The 24,065-nt window shown below is 33.4% G+C and overlaps 2 protein-coding genes across 2 annotated transcripts; both read right to left on the bottom strand.

Moving 5' to 3' along the window:
- Positions 1-6,923: 6,923 nt before the first annotated feature.
- On the bottom strand, positions 6,924-12,455 carry LOC114422145 (kinesin-like protein KIN-14Q). Its single transcript, XM_028388360.1, has 17 exons — positions 12,121-12,455; positions 11,843-11,923; positions 11,647-11,724; positions 11,078-11,407; positions 10,881-10,942; positions 10,574-10,784; positions 10,400-10,476; positions 10,212-10,311; positions 10,021-10,119; positions 9,755-9,931; positions 9,385-9,670; positions 9,078-9,239; positions 8,750-8,965; positions 8,603-8,640; positions 8,316-8,479; positions 8,088-8,213; positions 6,924-7,963 (listed from the first exon to the last, which is right to left on the bottom strand). Exons 1-17 carry the CDS (start codon positions 12,221-12,223, stop codon positions 7,133-7,135), a joined length of 3,141 nt encoding a protein of 1,046 aa, XP_028244161.1. The 5' UTR covers positions 12,224-12,455; the 3' UTR covers positions 6,924-7,132.
- A 2,927-nt stretch (positions 12,456-15,382) lies between these two features.
- Positions 15,383-24,049, bottom strand: LOC114422144 (translation initiation factor IF-2, chloroplastic). The gene is made up of 12 exons (XM_028388359.1): positions 22,165-24,049; positions 22,038-22,070; positions 21,339-21,452; positions 20,954-21,103; positions 20,756-20,854; positions 20,594-20,656; positions 19,944-20,099; positions 19,759-19,824; positions 17,976-18,212; positions 17,042-17,317; positions 16,609-16,797; positions 15,383-16,070 (listed from the first exon to the last, which is right to left on the bottom strand). The coding sequence occupies exons 1-12, from the start codon at positions 23,650-23,652 to the stop codon at positions 15,909-15,911; spliced, it is 3,033 nt and encodes a 1,010-aa protein (XP_028244160.1). The 5' UTR covers positions 23,653-24,049; the 3' UTR covers positions 15,383-15,908.
- Between the last annotated feature and the right edge of the window lie 16 nt (positions 24,050-24,065).

The following is a 24,065-nucleotide window of genomic DNA, read 5'->3' as shown; positions in this document are numbered from 1 at the left end:
AAGGAGTTGGTATCATGTTGGAGGTGATATCTTGTTAACTATAGTGAACAGCCCTTAAGAATGGACTCAATTGTGATATTTTACTTCCATTAGAACACGACATTTGGCCGTGTCATTCTTTTCTTTAAGGAGTTCTTACATCTTATCATACTCCTATAATTTTGGTGAAATAGTTCATAATTATCCTAAATGCATGCATTAAGCTCAAATTATGATACCCTTGACTTGAGTGACTTATTTAATTAAACAACACATCAATCCTTTTTATTTTATGATGAAAACCATATGCTGATAGTAATTTGTAAAAGAACTAGTTGAGCATCGATAAATTATATGTGTTAAATATCTTGGCTTTATTGTGCTGTTAAACTAAACCATTGTAACCAAAACAGGATTAAATGAAAGCCTTTGAATAACTAAACTATCATCCTAACCATTTCAAATGTACTATATCCTTCAAAACAAGAGTAGAACAGTGGATTTACAATCAAAATCCGCATGTTTCATAATTAAATATTGTTTTGTTTGTGACTAAGGTTAAGGTAATAAATGAAAGAGAAAAATGGGTGATGATGGTAGTCCCATGTGACATGAAGTTGGGTAATATGAAAGCGTTGAAGCTCATAAGGGGTTGGGACCTACCCTGGGAAGAAAGGGGTTACTTATTTGTCTGCCACGTGGTCAACATTGGCCCTACATTGTCGCCTACACAATTTAATTATTCCAATTTTCCCCCATTTATTAATGTATTAGTATTACTTAGAGCAAGCTATAATTCAGAGTTCATTAATTAAAAAAATGGGCTTCAACTTCCTTAGGTAGCAGTAGTATTTAGTGCGGCTAAATTAATAATGGAGGCTAGCAACACCAAAATTATGAACCTCCATCCCTCGTGATAAGAGAGATCCAACTGCTCTTCTCTATTGAGGAAATGTTAAATTTAAGAAAGTGTTAATATTCAATTGATAATAATAATGAAGGGGGATGGGTTGTGTTCCCTTGCTCTTACTCACTAGCACCCTTTAGTCAACTCTAATTTTTTTAGGGGATCTGATACCTCCCCTCCAAAATTGACGAAATAAATGAATTATTTAGACAATTAATTTACACAAACTCGCACATATTTGATGATATTAATTTGTATAGAAATTTGGGGGTAAATGTTGAATAATATCCCCCCTTCCTACCCAAAAGTAAATAAAGAACTCATACACACCACGTTTTGCTTGACATTCCAATATTCATGCTAAAAAACAGCGAAGTCTATGTTGAAACTAAAAATCTTAAAAATTTTCATTGATTCCACGTCATGTTCTAACCAATTATTTGAGTTTTTTTTAGAAGAAAACCACAATATGAATGTAGAAATTGGCAAACATCTTAGAACTTACACTTTCTTAATAATTACCACCTAGTAAACTAATAACTACGGATTATTTCAACTTAATTAATAATCTTAAATTCATTTAGACATGCAGTTACATTAAATTGTAATTTCTAACAAAAATAATAATAATTTTGTATTAAGAGGGACTTACTTGTACTTTTGTTTTATGTTTTCACTTTTTAATTATAAAATTTTCACCTTATTTTTATTTTTTTCCTATTTTCAAAGATTTACACATGAAACATTGAAAATAATTTTTTTTGTTTTGCCTATTTCCTGTATAAATCTTTGCAAACAACAAACAAATTGAAAATAAGGTCAAAGTTTTGTTGTTAAAAAGTGAAAATAGAAAATAAAAGTACATATCTAAACGCCCCTAAGTTTCTAGAGCATATTTCCTTAAACTAAAAATGAACAAATTATTTATTTTATTTTTTACGCAATTACTTTAAGGGGAGAAAAGATTATCCAATGACTAAGTTTATTTTTTTTTTTCAAATTTTCAACTAAACAACTAATATTTGATTGCATTAAATATGGATTTCATTTGTATGCATGGATGGTGTAGAAAAATTATTTTAAAGCCATACATAACAAAACTCATTAAATGATAATCTCCAAAAATATGAATATCTGAATATTTTGAAACAAATTATGCATACTTATAGAAAATGGTCCTGATTTTTTTTTTAAAAAAATGGTAAACATGATATTGGTAAATTACTTGAGTTTACTAGATAAATTAATGTATACTTATAGAAAACAATGAGTTGCCTGTGAATTTAGAAATATCCTATTTTGAAGCTAATTTATTTGCCTTTCCTTAGATTTTTAATATAATATCGGATTCTTCTTTTGCAAACACAGTTTCCCAATACTACGAATAATCTCTCTTCATAGTCATATCATGCTCAACATTTGTATTACAAGCAAATTCGTGCTTAACACCCCCACACACACACACATGCATGTGCATTTGGCATGCCCATACGTATAGTTTATTTAGGAAAAATGCATATTAATGGTTCAACTTGCCCAAATGCTTACTGGTATCCAAGGCAATGTTTAGTGGTTAATAATAATTAATACTAATCAAAACACAATTGGTAATGTTTATCCAAAGACCTCTCCAAATTAATCTCATCATAAGTCACAAAAGCACGTGTCAATTCAACCCTCCCAGGAAGACCCTAAGACTTATTGGCTTCATCTAAATGGACATTGCACTATGTGTGTCTGCATGGCTCACATGAGAGCTAGGCTAATGTCTTTTGAAACTCTTAAAAATCGCATGGCCCATTTCGAAATGAATAAACTTTTTTGTCAATATAAAAGCAATTAATTAATGACATGGAATTGATGCCCTACACAGGTGATGTCTTCATTAATTTCGGATAGGATATACTTCTTCAATATTAGCGGTGAGCTCTCTGAGAAGGTTTAGACTCTTAGACATTTCAGAAAGAAACCTTGGTATATAATACATATTTCATAAATGAAAAAATTCAGCCGACTCAACAACTATTGCTTTATTTTGTTTTAATCAACAAAGTTAATATTTTATTACATTAGTGAGATATAACTAAAAAATATCTTAAAATATAAAATGATGTAACTTGTAATTATATTCATACTAAAAAATAAGGATATATATATTAATAAGTGTTTGTGAGATTTGTTAATGTGTATATTTTTTTTTAATATGAGTGTGTTAACAAATTATATATAACTAAAAAATATCTTAAAATATATAATGATGTAACTTGTTAACATATTCATATTAAAAAATAATTTATATATATATATATTCTCTTAAATATTAAAAGCTAGTCATACTAAGTAATCTTCCAAATATTTGAAAACCTTTCAAATTAGTTTGATAGTTAGTAAATTAAATATATCAATTGATAGTTATCCAATATTTTAGAAATTACTTATATAATTTTATTACTTTAAAGAGTAGATAAGAAAAATAATAATAATTAAAAGATTAAATTGATGGTTTATTCGATTTGGGACGCATATCATACATGTCTCACTAGGTATGCGTACATAGGTGAAACAACATCATGCTGCATGTTGCTTTATGATATGGATGGGGCCGGGAATAAACCTTGTATCCTTCATTGTTCATTGAGACAACATTTCCCATGCATACATACATAGATGGGTGCTTATCAAGCAAGCTATATATATACCCACATAACATACACAAGAAATTTAGAAAAAATAACTTCTAGAAGTAAAAAGTAGTATAAACAAATAAATAAATTAACTAATTAACCGGATGAATTGTTCTAATACTATCTTCTATCGATAAAAAAAAATTAGCTTTTTAACTAAATCGAATAAATTAAAGTAATCACAATTTTTACATCAGGTGAGACAGACATGCTATTGCCGACCTTTATAATAAGGATTGATGCATTGTATTTGGCCATTATGCTAAAACTCAAATTATATAATTTAGTTTTCATGATTATAAACAAAAACAATAACACCTGACCTTTCTCATATTTCTTTAATGTCTCCAATTTCATCTTCTTTCCACACAGTCACATGCATCAACTTCCATATTGTCTAATATATATATATATATATATATATATATATATATATCATACACCCTTTGGAGCTCTCAATCATTAACTCAGATCCCTTCACATTATTTAATTTATCATAAGTGTTCAAACAAATGTTGAGAGAGAGAGAGTGCTCAATCATGACCCTCAACTAAATTAGGGTACCCATCTGAAACATATTGACAAAGTTGAGAATTGGTGAGATGATTATATACTTTTTTTTGTATCATACAGTTGGCCAAATTAAAGGTTCATCCTGTTTGGTGAACCCAGTTGGTGATATTATATAGAAGCAAAAGAAATTATATATATAAGATGCTCAAAGTTGGCAAATGAGTTCAATGATTCCATTGCATCCTGAACTTGCAAGTTAATTGCTTGAAGTTATTTCAGTTAGAAGCCACACCTGTCTCGAATGCAGACAAATGAATTAAATCAACATGAAAATTGAAAATAAAAACTATAGGCATCACTTTATTGATCAGGTAAATTATTTATGTGAAAGATAAGTTATGATAAGGGAACTTACTTATATTATTAATCATACAATGCAAATTGCTTATTATCTGTTTTAATTATGTCTGCTTTATAACTAATCTTGAATCAACTGAGAATTAAATTACCAATCCCGACAAATTATTATGAATTTTGTTGTACGTGATTCTCACAAGGTGGTGATTTATATGATTGTTTGTTTTTTATATTAATTAACTCCCCTAACCCATTATGCTGAAATGCTTTTTTTAATTTGAATAGGCTATGAAACTCTCAATTAATGTTCTGATTTGAAGGTTGGTATGCATCTATCTATCAGGGGTCTTGCAAGGTCATATGCAGATTTTTTTATTTTATGTAACTTGTGATAAATAAGAGTAGCCTATGTTTATATATGTCCCTCGATCGTGTTTTGACATAAGGGGGCTAGTCAAAATTTTGCTTGTAAGACATCTACTGAACCGAACCTAACAGAACTAGTGTTTATGTTGACATAGTGATTTGAATATAATTCTTTATAGTGTAGTAAGTTTCGAACTGACACTTCAAGAATGGTAATTAATTAAGTCAATACAAGGGTTCTCATGGTTTAGGTTAATTGGGTAGGCTTTCAGATTTATTTGAACCTGACCTACCCATGAAAGCAAAAAGTTAGGTTGGACAAATTTCTTCTAATTCTGACTTAACCCAACCAACCAAAAGTTCTTGTGCATGTACTCTAGAGCAATATTGCACTAAATAAATGGCATGCACCACGAAGCATAACTACCTTTGTCTTTATAGGCCAGTGGGTTTAAAATAAAATACATTAAATCAAATACGAATACTAAACTGTCCAAAGCCCAAACTCCAAAATACTACTTATGGAATATATTAGAACGAGAATGGGCAATGATATGTTGATCAATTAATGATCATGTTCTTTGATAGTATATTTTTTCTAATTTATGAAATTTATTGAAACTGCAAATTTATAATTCTAAGATTCATTAAATAAGTGAAGATCGTTGTAAAAAAAAAATCACAAAATTTATTAGGCTTATTTTTAATCAATTTTAGTAGAGAAATGTTTGAGATACACTCTTTAATATGCACATTGTTAAAATATATTGAAAATTATAAAATTCAATAAGTCTCATATTTTATTTAATGACTTATTCTTTTAATTTTATAATTTGTAATATATTTTAATCAATAAAAATGTATTACTAGTGCTGCTCTTTCAGTAAAACTATATAACAAAACAATTTTAGTCAATGATAAACAATATTTTAAAAAAAGTACGTTAAAAGATGTATTATCTCTTCTCAGGTAGGAATTCTCTAACCACACGCATACACGTTGATATGCAAGTAACATGAATGCGAGGATAATAGGGTATAGTGGGTATCGATCAAGGTATGTCTCTATTTTTAATTTATTCAACAAGATACTTCCCATCCATCACACAGGAATTCACTTTTCCACCCTCGTCCTCCAGGAATAAAAAAGAGTAGAACGTGAACATATTAGTTTCTTAGTAATAAAATATACCTCAAAATAAATATTTTATTACCTTTTAATAAATATAGGAATAAAGTTTCCCTCCCAACCTAATTTCCGGAATAAACCAAGATAACTTGAAGCAATCACCCCTGTCATTTCTTCTCTTAACAAATGAGTTTCATATTATTTTGGATTAACTAAGTTTTTAGTAGTTAAATTTTTTTTAAAATTCAATTTTTAGTCGTTAAACTTTTATTTAACTGGTTAAAGTCCTTTAACTTTATTCCATTAAGGTTTTTAGTTTTTAAGCTTTTGTTTAACCAATTAATGTCCTCAAATTTTTTCCATTAAAATTTTTAGTTCATAAACTTTTGAAAAATCAAGTTTTTAATCCTTAAAATCTCATTAAATAAATAAAAATAATGAATTTAAACTTTTATTCAGGAACTAAAATCTAAAATTTCTAAAAGTTTAAGAACTAAAAATTTTAATAAAAAAAAGTTGAAAGACCTTATTAGTCAAATAAAAATTTAAGAACTAAAAATCGAATTTTAAAAAAGTTTACCTAAAAACTTAGTTAACTCTTTTATTTTTCATATTTCTTGAGAAGCCATTTATAGCATTGCAAGTTTTGACACCATTGTACCTTAATGATGTTGGTATATGCAGGCCAACAACATACTAACCTTTTAGTGTATAATGGATCATATTATTTACCTTTATACGAATTATGAAACATTTCTTCATTTTATTATTTAAGTAGCTATTTACTTAATTAACATGATAAACTCTTGGAGCAATTTGTTTTTTACTGCAAGGCATCAAGTACGATTTAATACTGAAATGTTTTTGGCTTATTTAGAACTTTATTGTTCTTACACATCCATAGTCAATTACCATCGGAAATTAATTTATTATGTCAAGACTCAAGACTAGTATGTTTGTAGATATATGTTTACATCACACTTGTTAAGGACGAGAATCATGAGATAAATTTTTCACATACATACACATTAAAGTTTTTACACTATTTTAGCATTTCCCATATGAAAAACATATCATTTTTCATATTTCCTTGAAAGGGATGGTGACACACAAGAAATCAATTTCATCTATCCATATATAACAAAAAAGTAAAATAAAATAAATAAATAAAATCTAGATCAACACTTCCTACCTACTTTCAAATCCATCCCCTTTCCTTCTCCTTTTGACTATTCTTTTGTTGAATATCTTTAGCTCCTCCTCCTCTTCTACCACTTCCTACTTGGCCCCTTGGTGCCAATCTCCCCCTACTTCCAATGGAAACTCTAACTTTCTCCATCCCTACATTCACACCAACCTTCCTCATGTGCTGCTGAAGAGGAGACTTCATCTGTATTTTCTTATGAAGGCTTCTTCTTAGTATGCTACCAATCCTCTTAACACCAATTCTAACTTCTTTGGGACTCTCACAATGAGTCTGTGCAGGCACACAGTTGGTTTCTAATTCCCCATTGACATCCTTCTGATCAGCTTGGTTTGTTAACTTTGGTAATAATGGTGACTGGAACTGTGTTAAGCTAGGTATACTTGGGAGTGGAATCAGAGAGTTTCTCCTTGAGGCAATGGCTGAAGGAACACGCGGTGTCATCATGCATATAGTAGAAGCTCTTCCAGGCCTTTTTGGCAATAGAGCCTTGTCAGCCATGTCAGGATTGTTTTCTTTCTCAGCATGATCAATGCACTTGATGGAGCTCTCCATTGTAGAAAAGGGTATACAAGGTTTCAAGATGTTGTTCTCAGCGAGGGGTTTAGCTGAATTTATTTGTTGGTCTTTGCACCATCCACCACCACTCACTGGATCATTGAAATTCTTGAGACTTCCTAGTGGTCTACTTGCAAGTGCTGGTCTCATAAGTGTATTGTTTTGCTCTTCTTGATGTTTCATTTGGTGCTGCTCAGCTATCTTTGAGTCTACATGTTGACGCGCCAGCTTTCTCTCAACCAGAAGTTGTGATTCCAGTTCCTTGACCTTCAAAGTGAATACAGACAATGATGAAATATTCACAAGTGAAATCCAAGAGAATCCATCTACTTGGGGAAAGGAAGACTACTTATAAGGATATAAATTATAAATTTGTGCTTTGATATGATACCTTCTCTTGGAGATTTTTGTTCTTATTGTCGCTTTCCTTCATCTTGGACTCCAATCCATGGATTGTTTCCTCCATCTTCTTGATTTGCAAATCCTTCAGCCTTACCTCTTGTTTGACTTTCTCAGCCTAACAAAGGAGAGTAAACTTATTAAAAAGAAAATACACTATCACAGTTAAGCAGTGGAATATAGATACTTTATAAATACAACAGCATTACATGAATCATACCATTTGTTTGTGTCTCAAAAGTTCAACAGTGTCCAACTGCTTTCTTGCAGGTCCCAATTCTATTCCTCTTACTCTACTAGCAAAGTTCAGAGAGCAAATTGTCTCACTCAAATCGTTTTCATTAGGACTGATCTGTACAAACATGAGTGCCTTTGAATCTCCTCCTGGAAAAACAAGATTGTTCAACAAATTTTATTTTCATATTTGCATAGGATAGATAGAAGTCAGGCATACACGTGCAAAGGAAACAAGCCTAGATAAGTTTCTTTGCATGGGGAAATAAGTACCTAATGAGTCTTGCAGCAAGTGTGTAAGCTTGGAGTTCCTGCAACATGATGAACAAAAATTTCAATACTGACCAGTAGACCAAAAGATGGTGATTCATTTCAGCATTTGGGATTGAAAACATGAGCTAAAAATTATATTGACATAACCTGAAAGGAATGTGTGAACTTTTTGTTGCAAGAGCTGATATGACATCACCAAGTGCAGAGAGAGACCTATTAATATTTTGTGTCTCCTTCAGTCTATCACCATGCACTTCTGTCTTTGCCACTCGCTCGCTGCCTGCTAGGTCCACCAGCCATAACTTGCTTCTTGTGCATTCCCCATTCAACAAATTCTCTCCCTTAACCATAACACAGTGAATGCTGTATAGAGAAACAATAGCCCATCATAAGTAGTTTTTCTCCAACCAGATGGTTTAGAAACCTAATTCACATATGGTTCAGGAATCTAATAAAAAAAAAAGTTTAAATTCACCAGTGAGATCGGCTGCTATGCTCATTGGCATTGGTTGAGCTTACTGCCCTTGCATTGCTACCAGTTTGTAGGACTTCCCAGACTTCAGTCATATTGTTCACATGTGCTTCAACTAACCCTGGAATGTGATGCATTCCTTCACCAGCTTGCCTTATTTCAAGTCTACAAATAACCACATTTTAGTGAACTATATCAGTTACTATAGAATAAGCTAAAAGTAAGTTTTAGTTTAATTTCCTTGTCCAAGTTTAATTGTAAGCTGCTGTTAGGTTGAAAATAGAAGGAAAATAACCGATTTTTAGTCTACCTTTTTGCAGCTGTTCCAGGATGATTTCCTGCAACCAGCAAATCTCTTATTTGTTCATTGTACACTTCTAAGACACTTACAGAGATATCATAACAATAGAGCTTTTGTCTCTCCTTGATTATGTCAAACATTTTCTCAAGAGTCCTGAAATTAACACCTCGAGCCTCTTCTGTGCCCTCCATTGTGAAAGTTTTTCCTGTCCCAGTCTGTCCATATGCAAAAATGCATACATTGTATCCATCTAGAACTGAGGTTGCAAATGGTGCTGTGTCTTCAAAAATATCAGCTATAAAAGAAAAATAAATAAATCTGTTAAACTGAGCATTTGTGTTCAATTCAGAACCTCATCCTAAAGAATTCCTGGCAATACCTTGCTCAGCTTGGGGACCAAAGACAGCATCGAACTTGAAATTCCTTTTAGGAGCTCCATTTGACATTACAGTTAAATCACCATCTTTCGCAAATTCAAAATCTAAGGCCATTGTTGCTCCTGCAGATATCTCTTCGGCATTGAGAGGCCTACAACGGCAAAAGACCCTTATGTTTCCTGTGAAGAAGGATTAATTAGTTAGTGATCATGCATATTATTTATATTCCATCCAAATCTATGAAAGCAAGATCAGCTTCACAACTTACCTGTCAACTCCAAAACCTTGTTGTAAAGATCTTTCCGTTCCTTAGCCCCTTCAATATATTTGGACTTGAGATCTTCATGTGACTCCAGCTGTTCATTTACTATAATATAAATAGAGGAATTAAACTATGCACAAGTTCGGAACGGCAAACTATTAACGTGTGTAAGATTGAAAGCTATATTATCTACTTACTTTTGGACTTGATAATAAGTCCCATTTCTCTCATATCTGCTTGATATTTTTTGCTTGCCTCTGCTTCCTCTAATAGCTTGATGTGTTCCATTTTCATGATCTATACAATGAAATTGATTAACATGTTATAAATATATCTTTACCCTTCTTGATTTGTTTGTCACTCAACTTTGTTAACATATCAGTACCTTCAATTTCCTCGTCAAGTCTCTCAGTGATGAAAACCACTTACTTTTCTCCTTCACTTGCCCCTCAATGGCAAATGCTGCACAGCCAAAAATATCAATTGATCAGAGAAACAAAACCTCAAATGATTAGTTATATAATAGTATAATAATAACCACATAAAGAGTTATGCATACCCAAAGATCCAACGTGCATGGACTTGCGCATTAGCTCATTTTGAAGTTCTTTCAAGGAGTTCCAAGCTTCTTGGCATTCTCTACTCTTCTGTTGATTCTCTCTCTTGATCTCCCCCAACTCCCTCCTTGTTTCCGTCAGCTCCTTTCTCTGACAGTCAAACTCTCTTTTCAGTCTCTTAAACTTCTCTTCCATCCCAATATCCTCGGTATCCTACAAGAACATCATTGAAAATGAAAGCAAATATTATCACCCTACATTTTTCCTGCTCAAAACAACAAATCTATCACTATTCACAAAGAGGCATACTTCTGAAGACTCCATTTCTGCCTCCTGAGACACTCCAATATCTTCAAGCATCTCAGTATCTCCTGAATTTGAAGCAAAATGATCTTAAATAACAATTGGAGTTTGGACTTATAACCAGCAACTTCACATCATGTATAACCATTGTTCATATTTGAAAACCTTTATTCACAATCAGAGATAACAAAAGTTGAACTCACTAGGAGGGTGATCTTGGGGTGACTCATTCCTGGTTACAAGAGGTGGAAGAAGCTCAAAGGAGGCTTCAGGGGACAGTGGCTTTTCCTCTTGCTCAAAAGTTTGACAGAAGTTGGAGAATTTAACAGTTGGGATCTTATGGCCATTGTCAACTTCTACTTGAGACCCCTTGATTCCATTCTCTAGAGAAAGCTCCATAGATTGCTCCACATCCTTGGAATGTTTGTTCTTCGACAACTCAGGGGAATCACCATAGCTGATTCCAGCAATATCTGGTGAGCCACAAATGACCAAATCTGGGGATGTAAGAGAATACCCCAAAATTGATCTTCCTGAAACAATATATTCCCATTATATTCTATCAGATGATCAGATCCTAAGAGCCACTCAATTCTCAAACGCCACAAAAACTAAAACTACAACAACAAAGTTTTATTATCCCACTAATTGAGGTTGGCTACATGGATCACACCATGTAATTCGGCTTAAAAACCGAAGTTTCAGGAACTAAAACCACACAAAAAAAAATTAAAAATCTCAAATTGTGCTAGCAAAACCTAATCCCATTTACCATCAAACACATTTTTCACATTTGGGTCATCGAATTTCACGCTGTTCCCTTCAAATCTTCCATTTTCCTGAGAAAACCCTGCAGCATCAATTCACAACCCTCATCAAAATCACAAAATGGGGGTTCATCCAAGACGAGAAAAAGATTCAATTCTTTAACAAAATTTTTCATTTTCTCTTCAGTTCAGTGTCCTAACCGATGCTGGGGCTGTCACCACGAGACACAGGCTCATCCGCCATAGCCAAACTCCGAGAGCTCAGTGATGCTTGTGAAAGAGCTGTTGCGTCAAAAAGAAAACAAAAAGTGGCAAACAAGACAAAAGGGTGCACGAGGAGATCATCAAGTTCAAAACTTACAAGTTATAATCATTTTTTTATCTTTACATTTTTAAATTTTTTTTTTTTTTTTTTGCTCTTTCCACAAGAGAGAGAGAAAGAGAAAAAAAATGAATGAGAAAAGTTGAAGGATTCTTACAATTGGGGCAGTGAGTATAAGAAGAGGATTCTTGCTGCAAAGAAACGTCTGTGAGAAGAAGTGGGTCATGGTCATAGAGACACCATTGATTATTATCCTCCATTGATAAAACGACCAAGTTTGAACGTTGAATTCAGCAAGAATAATAATAACAATAATAATTATAAAGTTAAAAATAAATAGCAGCATAAATTAATAAAAGGGGGTTATGTAATGGTGGTGATATGATGTTTTAGGTAGAAGGTTTTTCTGAAATGGAATTTTGATTTGGTTACAAGGAAACTATGTGCGAAGATTGAAACTTGCCTTAATGAAAATTCGACCGTTAGGGGGGTTTGAAATTTGAAATGGGGTAAGCGGGGCAATATATTCACAGAAATCACGTTACAAAACATGGATTTGGATCCTTGGTGGAGTTTCTGCTTTCTACTTTGGATTCTGACTTTGGATAAACCAAAGTTATTGGAACATAGGACACGTCACATGACTTTTTTTTTTATTTTTACTTTGGATTGAAAAGTGAGAGACTATAAATTTGATAGATTAGTGGGGTAAAAATCGTTGAAATACAATGAGTTAGTTAAGTTGTTAAAGCAATCTATTTGAATAAACTTGTTTGCCATATATAAGAAATAGAGTAGATAAGAATAAAATAGATAAATGAAGAATAAAATAAAAATGACAAGTGTTTAGTTGGAACAACGGATAAAATAGAATAAATTTTAAAATTATTTTTATCTTAAGTTTTTGTTTGATCTAAAAAGGAAAAAGATAAATTTTGTGGGTACCCACACTATTTATACTTTATTTTCATTCAAAAAATTATTCTATTTTTATTCTTTTTATTTTCATTCTCTAAACCAAATACATTATAAATAATTTGAAAATTATTAGGAACACAATTTTTAACATACTCTTTTTCAAATACATTCTTTCTGATTAACTAAAATTTATTGAAAATGACAAAATTTAGTTGGTCTCATATCATATTTAATGACCCTCATCCTGATTTTGTTATTTTTAATAAAATTTAATCAATTAAAGAGAGTGTGTTAAGGAATATTTCAGTATTTCTTAAATAATTTTTATCTCACCCCTCTGTCAAACAGAGGTTTAGGGAGGCATTTGTTTCATCAAAGCTTTTTTCTTTTCCAAAAATGTTATTCCCAAGAATATTAGATGAGAACCACATTTTTGAATATTTCAAGAAAAATATATTTATTTAATTATTAAAATTGGTTGAGAATTTTTTTTATTCTTAGAAGTGTTAAAAAAATATGTTTGATTCGTGTTATTTTATTCTTAGGAATGTATGTTATATTACTAAAATATCTTTTTTATATTAAGAAACTTGTTATATGCACCTACACAACAACATGCAGTTAGACTCTAGTTAACAAATAGTAGTGAAGAATCTTACAAAAAAAAAATTCAATTTAACCACATCTTAGTGTAACACAACCTCAAACTGGAGAAAAAGAATTTCCAATGGCTGGGAAGTCACAATCGATAGCGAGGCGTGCCAGAGAAAGTCCAGAAGTTGCTTGATTCTCTTCTCACTTGCTCAATGGCTGACAAAAAGGCTTACCGTAGACTGCTAGAGAAGAAGCTCTTAAAAAATATCCCCAGCCTTAAAAAGAACATGCAACACAAAAAAAAATATGTACAACAAAAACCACACCTCAAGTAAACAAAAAAAAATCGGTAAATTGCCTTCATATCAATAATTAAATTTCAAAAATAACTGCAACATACTCCTCTATTATATATCTTCAAATTCACACCCTCTGATATCAAAATTGAATTGTGGAATCTGAAATACTAGTTGATGTAAAGCATAAATTGTAGAGAGATTCACATAAAAAAAAAATCATACACAAATAATGAGAAAATAGGTATTGATATCCAAGGCATAATAGAACTAATAGGTATTCTCGCCCTTTTTTCATGAGAATCAACTCAGTATAAAATCAACATAATCATGAGTATCTCACTTTTTTGAGAATAAATCATATTCAGAAATATTTGTCGATTACCTTAAAATAAACGTGGAAATATATATTTTCATCTTCATATTTCCTGAAATTCTAGAAGATTTCATGAAATAAACGTTCTCTTAGTATTAAAGTTTGACTCTTCTAATCTTTCCTTTATATGGGTATATATAGGTTATGTTTGACAAAATTAGTTGGTAGCAGAAAGTTAGAAGTTTTTAAGCTAACTTATTAATTTATAAATGTTTTGTAAAACTAACTGTTGAAGTAGCTAAAAAATAAAAAATGACATATTTAAAAAGGAAATAAAATTAAAAAGCTATAAGCTTATATTTTAAAAGACGTTACTTGAAATATTAGAAGCGAGCTAAAATGACTTGCCTAATAATTATGATAAATATATTTTTAAGATTTTGTTTGTGATCATAATATTGATACGAAATAGTCTCCGTCGAACGCAGTAAATCCTAGACCACTTAGTTAAGAGATACAAATCACTACCACTTATATCAATCATTGTTGGTTGTATAATTTTTAAGATAATTATTATAAAAATTAATAAGCTAATATAGTACATAAAAATTGGAATTGGGATAACATTTTAACAAGGAAAAATATTATATATTCTTAAATTTGGGAAATCAAGAAAAATATAGAAAGAATAATAAAGGGAAAATAACTTATTTGATTTTTTGAAGAAAAAAAAATATGGTATCATGATGAATTTATGGTGTTTCCCAAATGCATTTAAGAATTTTTAAAAATTTATATTGGAAAGTTTGTTCAACTTTATTTCGTTTCCATTTGCCTCACTTCGTTTAGCATTCTATATTTTCCCTCATTTGCTTATTCTTTTGCTTTTGTAAAAGAGAATCAATTCTCCTTGTTCATTTTTGCTTATCTAAGTTCCTCTTTTCTTTCCAAATTATATTTTACAAAAAAAAAAAAAACATCAAAACTAACCTACTATTTCATCAATAAATATATTTTTTCTGGTTCAAAATTTGAATTTAAGATTGGACAGACAATAGGAATGATAATTTTTATATTAATTAAAAAAAATCAGCCTCAAACTCTTCTCTACCATCAGTATCTTTAAAAAAAAAAAAGATTTCAATCAAATATATTAATACTCTTATTTCATATTACATATTTCCTGGACACATTTTAGATCCAAAAAATTTAAAACGTATAAACTAATGTGTAGATTGTTAAAATATCAACCAATATGCTTTCTCATGATTTTATTTAATGCAATCATTAGAGGATAAAACAAACTGCAAATATTTTTTAACCAAAGTATTTACATCGGTGGATAACCTTTGATCATCTAACTATTGCATCTAGGAGCAAAACACAGTAAAAAATACAAATTTCCAGGCCTGAGTGTAAGATGATGCATCCATTTTTTTCTCTTTTTTTTTATCAAAAATAAGATGATGCATCCATTATAGAGCATCATACAAAAAATGAAAAAAAATGCAATTCTTCCCTTGTCTTATGTGGTTGTTACAAGTATTTTTGGGTCAAGGCATTGAAACTTTTTCCCTCTCTACTTTGTTATATACACTTTTACAGCCAACAATGGAACAAATCATTTTGAACTCAGATCCTCAGCAGTGGCACCCTCAATGTCAATATAAATGATGAGGGAATTGGTACCTCTCTCCAATGTAATAATACCAACTGGAGAGAAATACTATGTTTTTTTCAACTGGAACTTGGAATGCATTTGCACTGTGTTCAAACACAAGATAGGAATCAATCTCATAGTGGAACACATCATTGTTCATTCTACAATGCAACTCCTACTCCCTCCACGGCAGATGCCATTGAGGCTGAGGCCTCTTCAAGGGTCCTCTTCTTCTGAAATGTGTTGAAGGCTTCAAGAATGTCACCCTCTTCCCAATCATCAAAGTCTTCTAACCCAAGTCCACACTCGAGACCGGCATTTACCTGCTCACAAGGGATAGAAAAAGAATGTGTATTCAGTCCGAAGATACAATGACATGGAGAAGCAACACCATGATATTCAACACAGAAAAAGTAATCATGATTAAAAAAGCAGCAAGAAAAAGCTATTCTACAGTCAGAATGTTAGCGTCTAAACAAGAAGCTTTCATTTGATAGAAGACATCTTAGGAACAACTACAAGCAAAACATCATAAGTTTAAATCTGATTCACTGTCCAGGAAAAACAGATTTGGGGCATTGTCTTCAGAATACTAGCATATTTGATGGGTAAAGGTCAATATATGTACAAATATTTATTTCTCATTAATTTTAAAAAAAAAACAACATAGCTAATGCCCATTCGGATAGCCACATACAAACCAAAATGGACTGACAATAAATGGCTTCACAATTGGTAAGTTTTGATAAATTAAGGAACATTTGTCCAATCATCTTGATACTTGTACCATGCAACGGTTGCAGCGATATACTTGTGTATGAATCCTAAAAATGGGAAGTAATACTCGAAGCAGAGTCTTACCTCTTTAACAATCTCCTTCACCCGTCTCAAAGAATCAAGAATACCAACATGAACTACTTTCCCCTTCCGCTTGACTCGAATACCACAGTCATTTAGTATTTTCCCCTCTGTAACCATGCATCCAGCAACACGACCACTACCACTGCTGAATACGGCTCGTACTACTGCTGAACCAATTGTTACTTGTTCCTACAAAAGATAGCAGTAAGTTTTGCAGCTGAAGCTTCAGTAACTCTTTTCGAAAAAGAATACAAAAGTGATAAGAAACGAAGCATGCCCTAATATGTTGGACCATATAAATGCAGGGGAAGGACCAGTTGGCACTACCTAATGCACACTAGAGTACTAGACAACATATACAGTGGAAATATGTGATTATAATGTCTTGCATAACCTACACTAAGGTTACAAATTTAAAGATATCTTGATTTACCTCAACAGGTTCTAGTAGCCCTTCCATTGCTTTTCGTACATCATCAATTAATTCATAAATGACTCTGTATAATCTAATCTCAACAGCTTTGTTCTCTCCATAGCTTTTCACAGAGCCTGGTGCTTTCACATTAAATCCCAAAATGATGGCCTTGCTTGCAACTGAAAGGTCCACATCACTTGTGTTTACATCACCTGTCGCCTCCAACAAAAACTTCAGTGTGACATTGTCTTGTGGTAGAATCTCCAGCGCTTTTCTGACAGCTTCAATAGATCCCTAACCATGACCAAGAACAATGACATTAATTGCACGTGAAGCAATAACCAAAGTGATGATCCATAAAACATATTGAAGTTGCAGCCATTTAGAACAATACAGAAAATGCCAACTTTATTGTATGTTTACCTATCGTGAACATTAGGCCAGGCATACAATAGATTGGCATATTTACCATAAATGATAAAGAATTGGATAGGTTATTGACACTTCCATACATGCTAAACTCAAAACTACATGAACACACACATGCTTAACACTTATTCCTGACAGATAGATATTTAAACATGTCTCAGTAAGTAGCTTGTGCCAAAGTGTTGGGCCATATCAACTTTGGCTAATTATTAATAACCATATTAAAGTAGTCTTCTTTCTATTGGCATACACATGTTTTCCTGCAAGAAAAAGCACTCAAAGCCCTGTTGGGGTAGTTAAAATATGATAAGTTCTAAATCTAAATTTCAAGGTAAATTAGTAAGGTACATACTACATAAGTTCTTATTTCAATGATTCAATATAATATATATTGGGCTTTAATAATATAAAATCACTGCATGATAATTGATATCACTGACAGTCATCAATTAGTTCAGCAAGGCAAATTTAACATCAACCAAAACTGTACAAATTCAAGTAACAATAGTAGCAGTGATCATACCTGAAGATCAACCTTCAAAATAATATTTAGTTGATGCAAATCTAGTCCAGACAGCTTTCCTGATGAAACGGCTGAAGCTAAGGAAGAAAGGGTGACCTTTCCATCCCCTGCCTTTGCTGAAATACGCTCATTACGCAATGACTCAGCACGAGCCTCTGCCCTTTCACGTGCAGTATCGAGGGATTCAACAACCTCAAATTCATCACCAGCAATTGGAACATTATTCAACCCAATAACCTGTGGACATGCACAGAAGACACAACAGATAACTTTGAATTAGGTCAAGTTTTGGCATCTATGAAGAGCCCGACAATCCACATGGCTCTTAAAAAGTGGCTGAATAAGGTAACTAAGAAACTTCAAAATCTAAAGGTGTTTTATACTTGTATTCTCCACCATCATAGAACTTTTCCCATGCTACTAACAGCAAAACTGATGCCACCATAAGATTTTGATCATTTGATTCTTTAATGTGGAAAGCGTTGGAAATAATGATATTAAATGTACATAGGAAATAGTATGTCCATGTATCTCATTTAGATGCAGTTAGTGTTCACAGATATTAGTGTTGAGGAATTTGCATCAGTTAATCCTGGTGAATAGTCTCCACTAAGTCTATCAAGACTACATATTTGGATACACATTCTACTGAATAAGAAGCTGTTTCATTCTCTAAGTTCTCTGTCTCTCTTAATTCTCCCCCTCTCACAAAATTCAACTGAGAAGATTTCCTTTAATCAGTAAGCTTGTAACAAGACACATCAATCTTTGGAGAATAGAAATCCACACTGAATGAGAGCAGTTGCTTTTTGTAGTAATTACTAATTCTACAGCTATGCAGCTCTACTTATTGTTCCCAGGCCAATCCCTCTGGTGCCTCAAAGGAGAAGTACATGATCAATGTAGAAAAAGACTGATCAAAATAGCACTTGGTGGGAAAAACACATTGCAAAATCTTTTAACTACAGCCTTTTACAGGATTACTTAACCCCACAACTTAAATAAACACAAAAGTATAGCCAGAGGACTCAAATTGAAGAAATGAATTGGTCATTGAATACAGGATACCTCAAATTTGTATTCTCTAGATTAATTAATTTGTTCTTGGTTGTGGGAACATTTGTGTTGCTCAGCACACATCATCATATGGATGTAATTGTAAACACACAACAATAAATATAATAGACATGCACATGTGCGAGGATGTAATTTACATTGCAATTAGAGAAATGTCATGTCAACAATTATACTGCCAACTAATAAATTCACATCAATATTCTAAATGAAGATGACAGAAACAAGATCAGAAACTAGAAAAGAAATGAATTTTATTGAATACTCAGGGTATTCAAGAGACCATGTTCTCTCCCCTCTCTCTTAAAAGTAGAATCCTTTCTCAAATGATAAAGTAGCTCTGTCTCTCAACCTCCCTTCTTATAGGCAAACATGCCTTACTCAAACTATTTCAGCCAACAAACTAACTAATGGGTACCTAAAGGAAGATGAGTGAACTTAATCAACATCCAGTATTTGAGTTGATTAGCAAACTAATATTTGATACATGTGTATATGCAGTGATTCAGTCCATGTAAATGTTGAAGGAAACCACAACACTGATGTATCAGAGTAGTTGTCCACTTGAGCTTATGATGCTTGATGCGAAATGATGTCCTCTCTACTTCACACCTCCCCCACTCCCAGTTCTTTTGTACTATGAATTCTTTATTTTGCTAAGCAAAAGTAGTAATGCATCATATGACTCTTTTGTACTGAATTTACAAACCTGTACAGGCATAGAAGGTGAAGCTTCATCAACCCGCTTTCCACCATCATCAAATAAAGCCCGCACCTGAAAGAAGTAAACAAAAGATGTTTACAAATGCACAGGGAAGCAAAGTAGAATGGCGGAATTCAGTAACTGAATGTTAAGATCATATAGTATTCAATTTTAAGTTTGTGTCTACCAACCTTTCCAGAAGCTTCTCCACAAACTACTATATCTCCCCGTCTAAGGGTGCCATTCTGCACAATAAATGAAGCAAATGGTCCCTTCGATTTATCTAGCCCTGCCTCAACGACTGTTCCCTTCGCACTTCTATCAGGATTAGCTTTCAGCTCTTGCAACTAAACCATTAATGCTTAGGTCAGAATGAATACCAGAAAGATAAAAGAAAGCCCAAACAAGTGTAAATTTTAACCAAACACTGATGCATTGTCAATTAGTCAATAGCTTTCTCAGTCCCACAAAAGCACAAAATAAATCAAGGTGTCTCCGACATGGAGGAGACTTCAGAATGCTAGGACACAATAACATAGTTTTATTTTATACAATATGCATCAAGGAGAATTTTATATTTATTAAATTAAATATGGGAGGTGAGGGTTAAACTCCATCTATTTTTGAGAAAATATCAAGACGTTATAAATGTGTATCTAACAGTGATTTATTTCCATCTATTGATCACAACTTACAAGTATATGCCAAAAGCAAGATTTTCTATCAATATACAATAACATAAGAACATTAAAACGTATTAATTAATTAGATAAAGGGATAAAATAGGTGTAAAGTGGCTTAAGATAGTCAGTAGTCATGACACCAACAGTAAACAAGTTACCTCAGCAACAAGCATAACAGTTTCCAAAAGATCATCTATATTCTTCCCTTTAAGAGCACTTATCTGTTGGACATAAGAGAACAAGAGAAAAATATAACTTCTTGAAAGTTAATAAATCATAAACAGGATACAAAATGATAGCGACAAATAAGAAATACTAACCGGAACCATTGGGATGTCACCACCCCAGTCTTCTGGCATTAAACCAATTGAAGAAAGCTCTTGCATGACTCGTTCTGGATTTGCTCCATCTTTATCTATCTGTTTCAAATAAATAAAATTTGTCAACAATTCCTGAAACCATCACCAAGTAAAGTATAACAATTATAAAATGAGGTTGGACACTTCATGTTGGCATGCCTTGTTTATTGCAATGATTATGGGTACTCCCGCTGCTTTGGCATGAGCTATAGCTTCATTTGTTTGAGGACGAATCCCATCATCGGCAGCCACAACAATAATAGCCATGTCTGTAACACTTGCTCCGCGAGCTCTCATTGCTCCAAATGCCTACAGGAATGCATATAATATATATCAACTATACTTCTAAAGGAAATGAAAGTGAAAAGTTGAGTTATAGTTATAGTTAATAATTCGGCTAAAAACTACATGTTAACATTAGTCAGCAAGTCATTACACGGATTACAGGACCCAACACAATCCAACAGAAGGAAATGTACAAGTAGTTTAGCATATTTATAAGGGAAAAGGTTAGAAGTAGAAAATTTATTAAAACTGAGCATACCTCATGCCCAGGAGTGTCAAGGAAAACACACGGCAACTTTTTCCCATCCACAGGTACTTCCACTTTATAGGCCCCAATTCCCTGTGTGATCCCACCAGCTTCAGAAGCAGCTACCTGAAATTATATAATTCTATCATATCCTGGTGCTAAGAAAATAACACGATGCAGCCAGCATAGCAAAATCCAGAAAAGGAGGCAGGGTACAGCATAGCATTTCATAAACACACAAAGAACATCTATTATGAATTATTAGTAAAAAGTCAAGCAATTGTCTCTTATTATATATTATGGTTTACTAACTAGCAACCCTTTTACTTTTCTCAGCTCAGTATCTATTTTCATAAGGGCCCTCAAAATGCTTCGGTTTTGAAAGTTATACTAATCCCTAATCCAGTAATCCCGTATTGAAATCCATGGATTGCATGTAACTCTCTAGCAAATTTAGGATCATATCCATCCTAGAAACCCAGAGTAGTCCAACCAGCATAGGGAACAGTTTCGCTATAGGTGAGACACCAAAAAAAAAAATCAAAAATGCATATGTAAACTATTGTACTAACCTAATCACACAACATAAAAGTTGTCTAAAACATGGTAATAATCACTCACACATGTAAACATCCATATAACATTTATATGCCCTTGCTTGCTTAAAGATACTGAAAGAAGCATAACGATTTTATTAAATTTTCACCATACCTTGCTCTTCCGTATATAATCCAAAAGAGTTGTCTGCCAATTGATCACAACAAAAAAATATCAGAAAATGGAGGAATTCAAGGTAAAAACCAGAGATAAATGAGAAGTACAGAGTGATACCACTTACCTTGCCATGATCCACATGTCCCATAATAGTAATAACAGGGGGCCTATCCTTGAGTTTGTCGAAGTCATCTTCGTCAAGAATTTCTCTTTTCTTAACTAAACCTTCAACTTTGAATGGATCAGCATCTATGACTTCCACATCGTACTCTTTACAAATCATCTTTACCATATCTTTGTCTATTGTTTGTACCCCATCTGGTTTAATTCCCTTGGAGTATAGATAACCCAGGATTTCACCTTCACTGGTTGCCAAACAGTAGGCTAATTCCTCCACCAGCATACCTTTGTCTCCAACCTCTAGAATTTCTACTTTGATGGGAGCTGCATCCCTGGCAGCCTGGAGTCGTGCTGCCCTTCGGCTTGCTTTACTCCATTTCCTTCCTTTTCTAGCTGTTGCAGCACCAGGAATAGAGACATTGAGTTCAGATGCGTCCTCGTCATGAATTGCATCATCCTCTAAAATCCGTCTTCTTGGTCCCCCAGCCATAGCACCTTTCTTCCGGAAATCATCTTTAAACTTTCCCGGGGGAGGTGCCTTCCCTGGTTTTGGAGGGGCTAGAACTGCTTGTGCAATTAGAGGATCTACTACCGGTTTCTTGGAAGCAAACTTATCAATCAAGATGGGCGACTTCTTTTCTTTAGATTTAACAGATGTTGTCTCGGCTGCTCCCCTGTCCTTCAAGACAACAGGTTTTTTGGCAGGTGGGGGAGCTATTGAAGGTTTTGATAGCAACATCGGTTGAGGTTGCGAAGGTGGTTGAGGTTTCAAAGACGGTTGAGGAGCATGAGTTTGAGATACCACCTTCTCCCCTCCCCTTGTTTGAGTCCTCTCTCCTTCATTCTTGTCATTAATAGGCTTTGGTACTTCCTTCACAACCTTCTGAACCGATGCAACCGTGTCCCCTTTACGCCATACACTCTTCAACGTTTTAGACTTCTGAGGTGCTGCTGAATTCACCGGTTTATCAGCCTTAGGACTAGCATCTGCATTACTCCTTACCGGTTTATTCACTGAACCATTATTCCTGTCCCCATTCACCTTCGAACTCCCAAGCTTTTCTGCCTTCTCCAACACCTCCCCGAGTGATTCAATCACCTTATTCCTCTCTTCCACATCCCCAGTAGTCCTTGAGGGCCCCAAAATGGGGTCACTCTTATTCTCTGGGGACTTCAACACAGGCTTAGGAGGAGGCTTAAGCACAAAACCAGCACCATCATCACCACCCTTACTCCTACTACTGTTAGAATCAAGGGACACTGAATTCCCTTGGTCAGCAACAAAATCAGTTGTGGTAACTGAATATCTACACACAGACAATGACACACAATGCCATCTCTTTCTCCCCCTGCAGTTCCCTCTTGAAAGAGAGACTCTCCTCACCACAGAATGAGACCTTCCAGAGGAACTCACACCCATGAGGTTCCCCAAACTCACTGGAGAAGCAAAAGAAGTCATTGTTCCTTGCACGTTCCCCACCAAAATTAACATACTGAGCCCCACACCCCCACAACACCAAAAACACTAGAATGTTCCAAAATTAAATTATCTTCTAAAACCTCAACAATACCCCATTACACCACACACTTCAATTAAGAACTCAACCTACCCAGAAACCAAATTTCAATCGAAAGTGACAAAATAAGAGTGATACTAATACTTCTGGCTAAATGGAACTAAAAGGGTATGGTACCTCAATTCAAAGACAGAAACTTTGGGTGTCAAATTGAGGTAGAACATGTAAAAGGGAACTTGTGACTGAAGAAGAAGAAGATGATGATGATGATGATGAAAAAGAATGAAGTGAGGAAGTGATTTTGTGGCTATGGAAAGTGATGAGTGATAGGCTTATGGCATGTTTCGGAGGGCATGTGTGGATGGTTTTGTGCCTGTCGAATTGCGTA

This window comes from Glycine soja, chromosome 8, assembly GCF_004193775.1.
Source record: "Glycine soja cultivar W05 chromosome 8, ASM419377v2, whole genome shotgun sequence".
In the NCBI taxonomy this organism is placed as follows: Eukaryota; Viridiplantae; Streptophyta; class Magnoliopsida; order Fabales; family Fabaceae; genus Glycine; species Glycine soja.
The sequence above is the reverse complement of the archived record's forward strand: the minus strand, read 5'-3'. Positions and strand labels throughout refer to the sequence as shown.

Coding starts and splice junctions, on each gene's coding strand:
- LOC114422145 (XM_028388360.1), bottom strand. CDS start 12,223: ATGGAGGATAATAATCAATGGTGTCTCTATGACCATGACCCACTTCTT. Junction 9,932..10,020: donor CAAGGTTTTGGAGTTGACAG/GTAAGTTGTGAA, acceptor CCTTCTTCACAG/GAAACATAAGGGTCTTTTGC. Junction 9,240..9,384: donor CCTGGAACAGCTGCAAAAAG/GTAGACTAAAAA, acceptor GGTTATTTGTAG/ACTTGAAATAAGGCAAGCTG.
- LOC114422144 (XM_028388359.1), bottom strand. CDS start 23,652: ATGTTAATTTTGGTGGGGAACGTGCAAGGAACAATGACTTCTTTTGCT. Junction 18,213..19,758: donor CACCTTCTATGCCTGTACAG/GTTTGTAAATTC, acceptor GCATGTCCACAG/GTTATTGGGTTGAATAATGT. Junction 16,798..17,041: donor GGCTACTAGAACCTGTTGAG/GTAAATCAAGAT, acceptor TATCTTTTGTAG/GAACAAGTAACAATTGGTTC.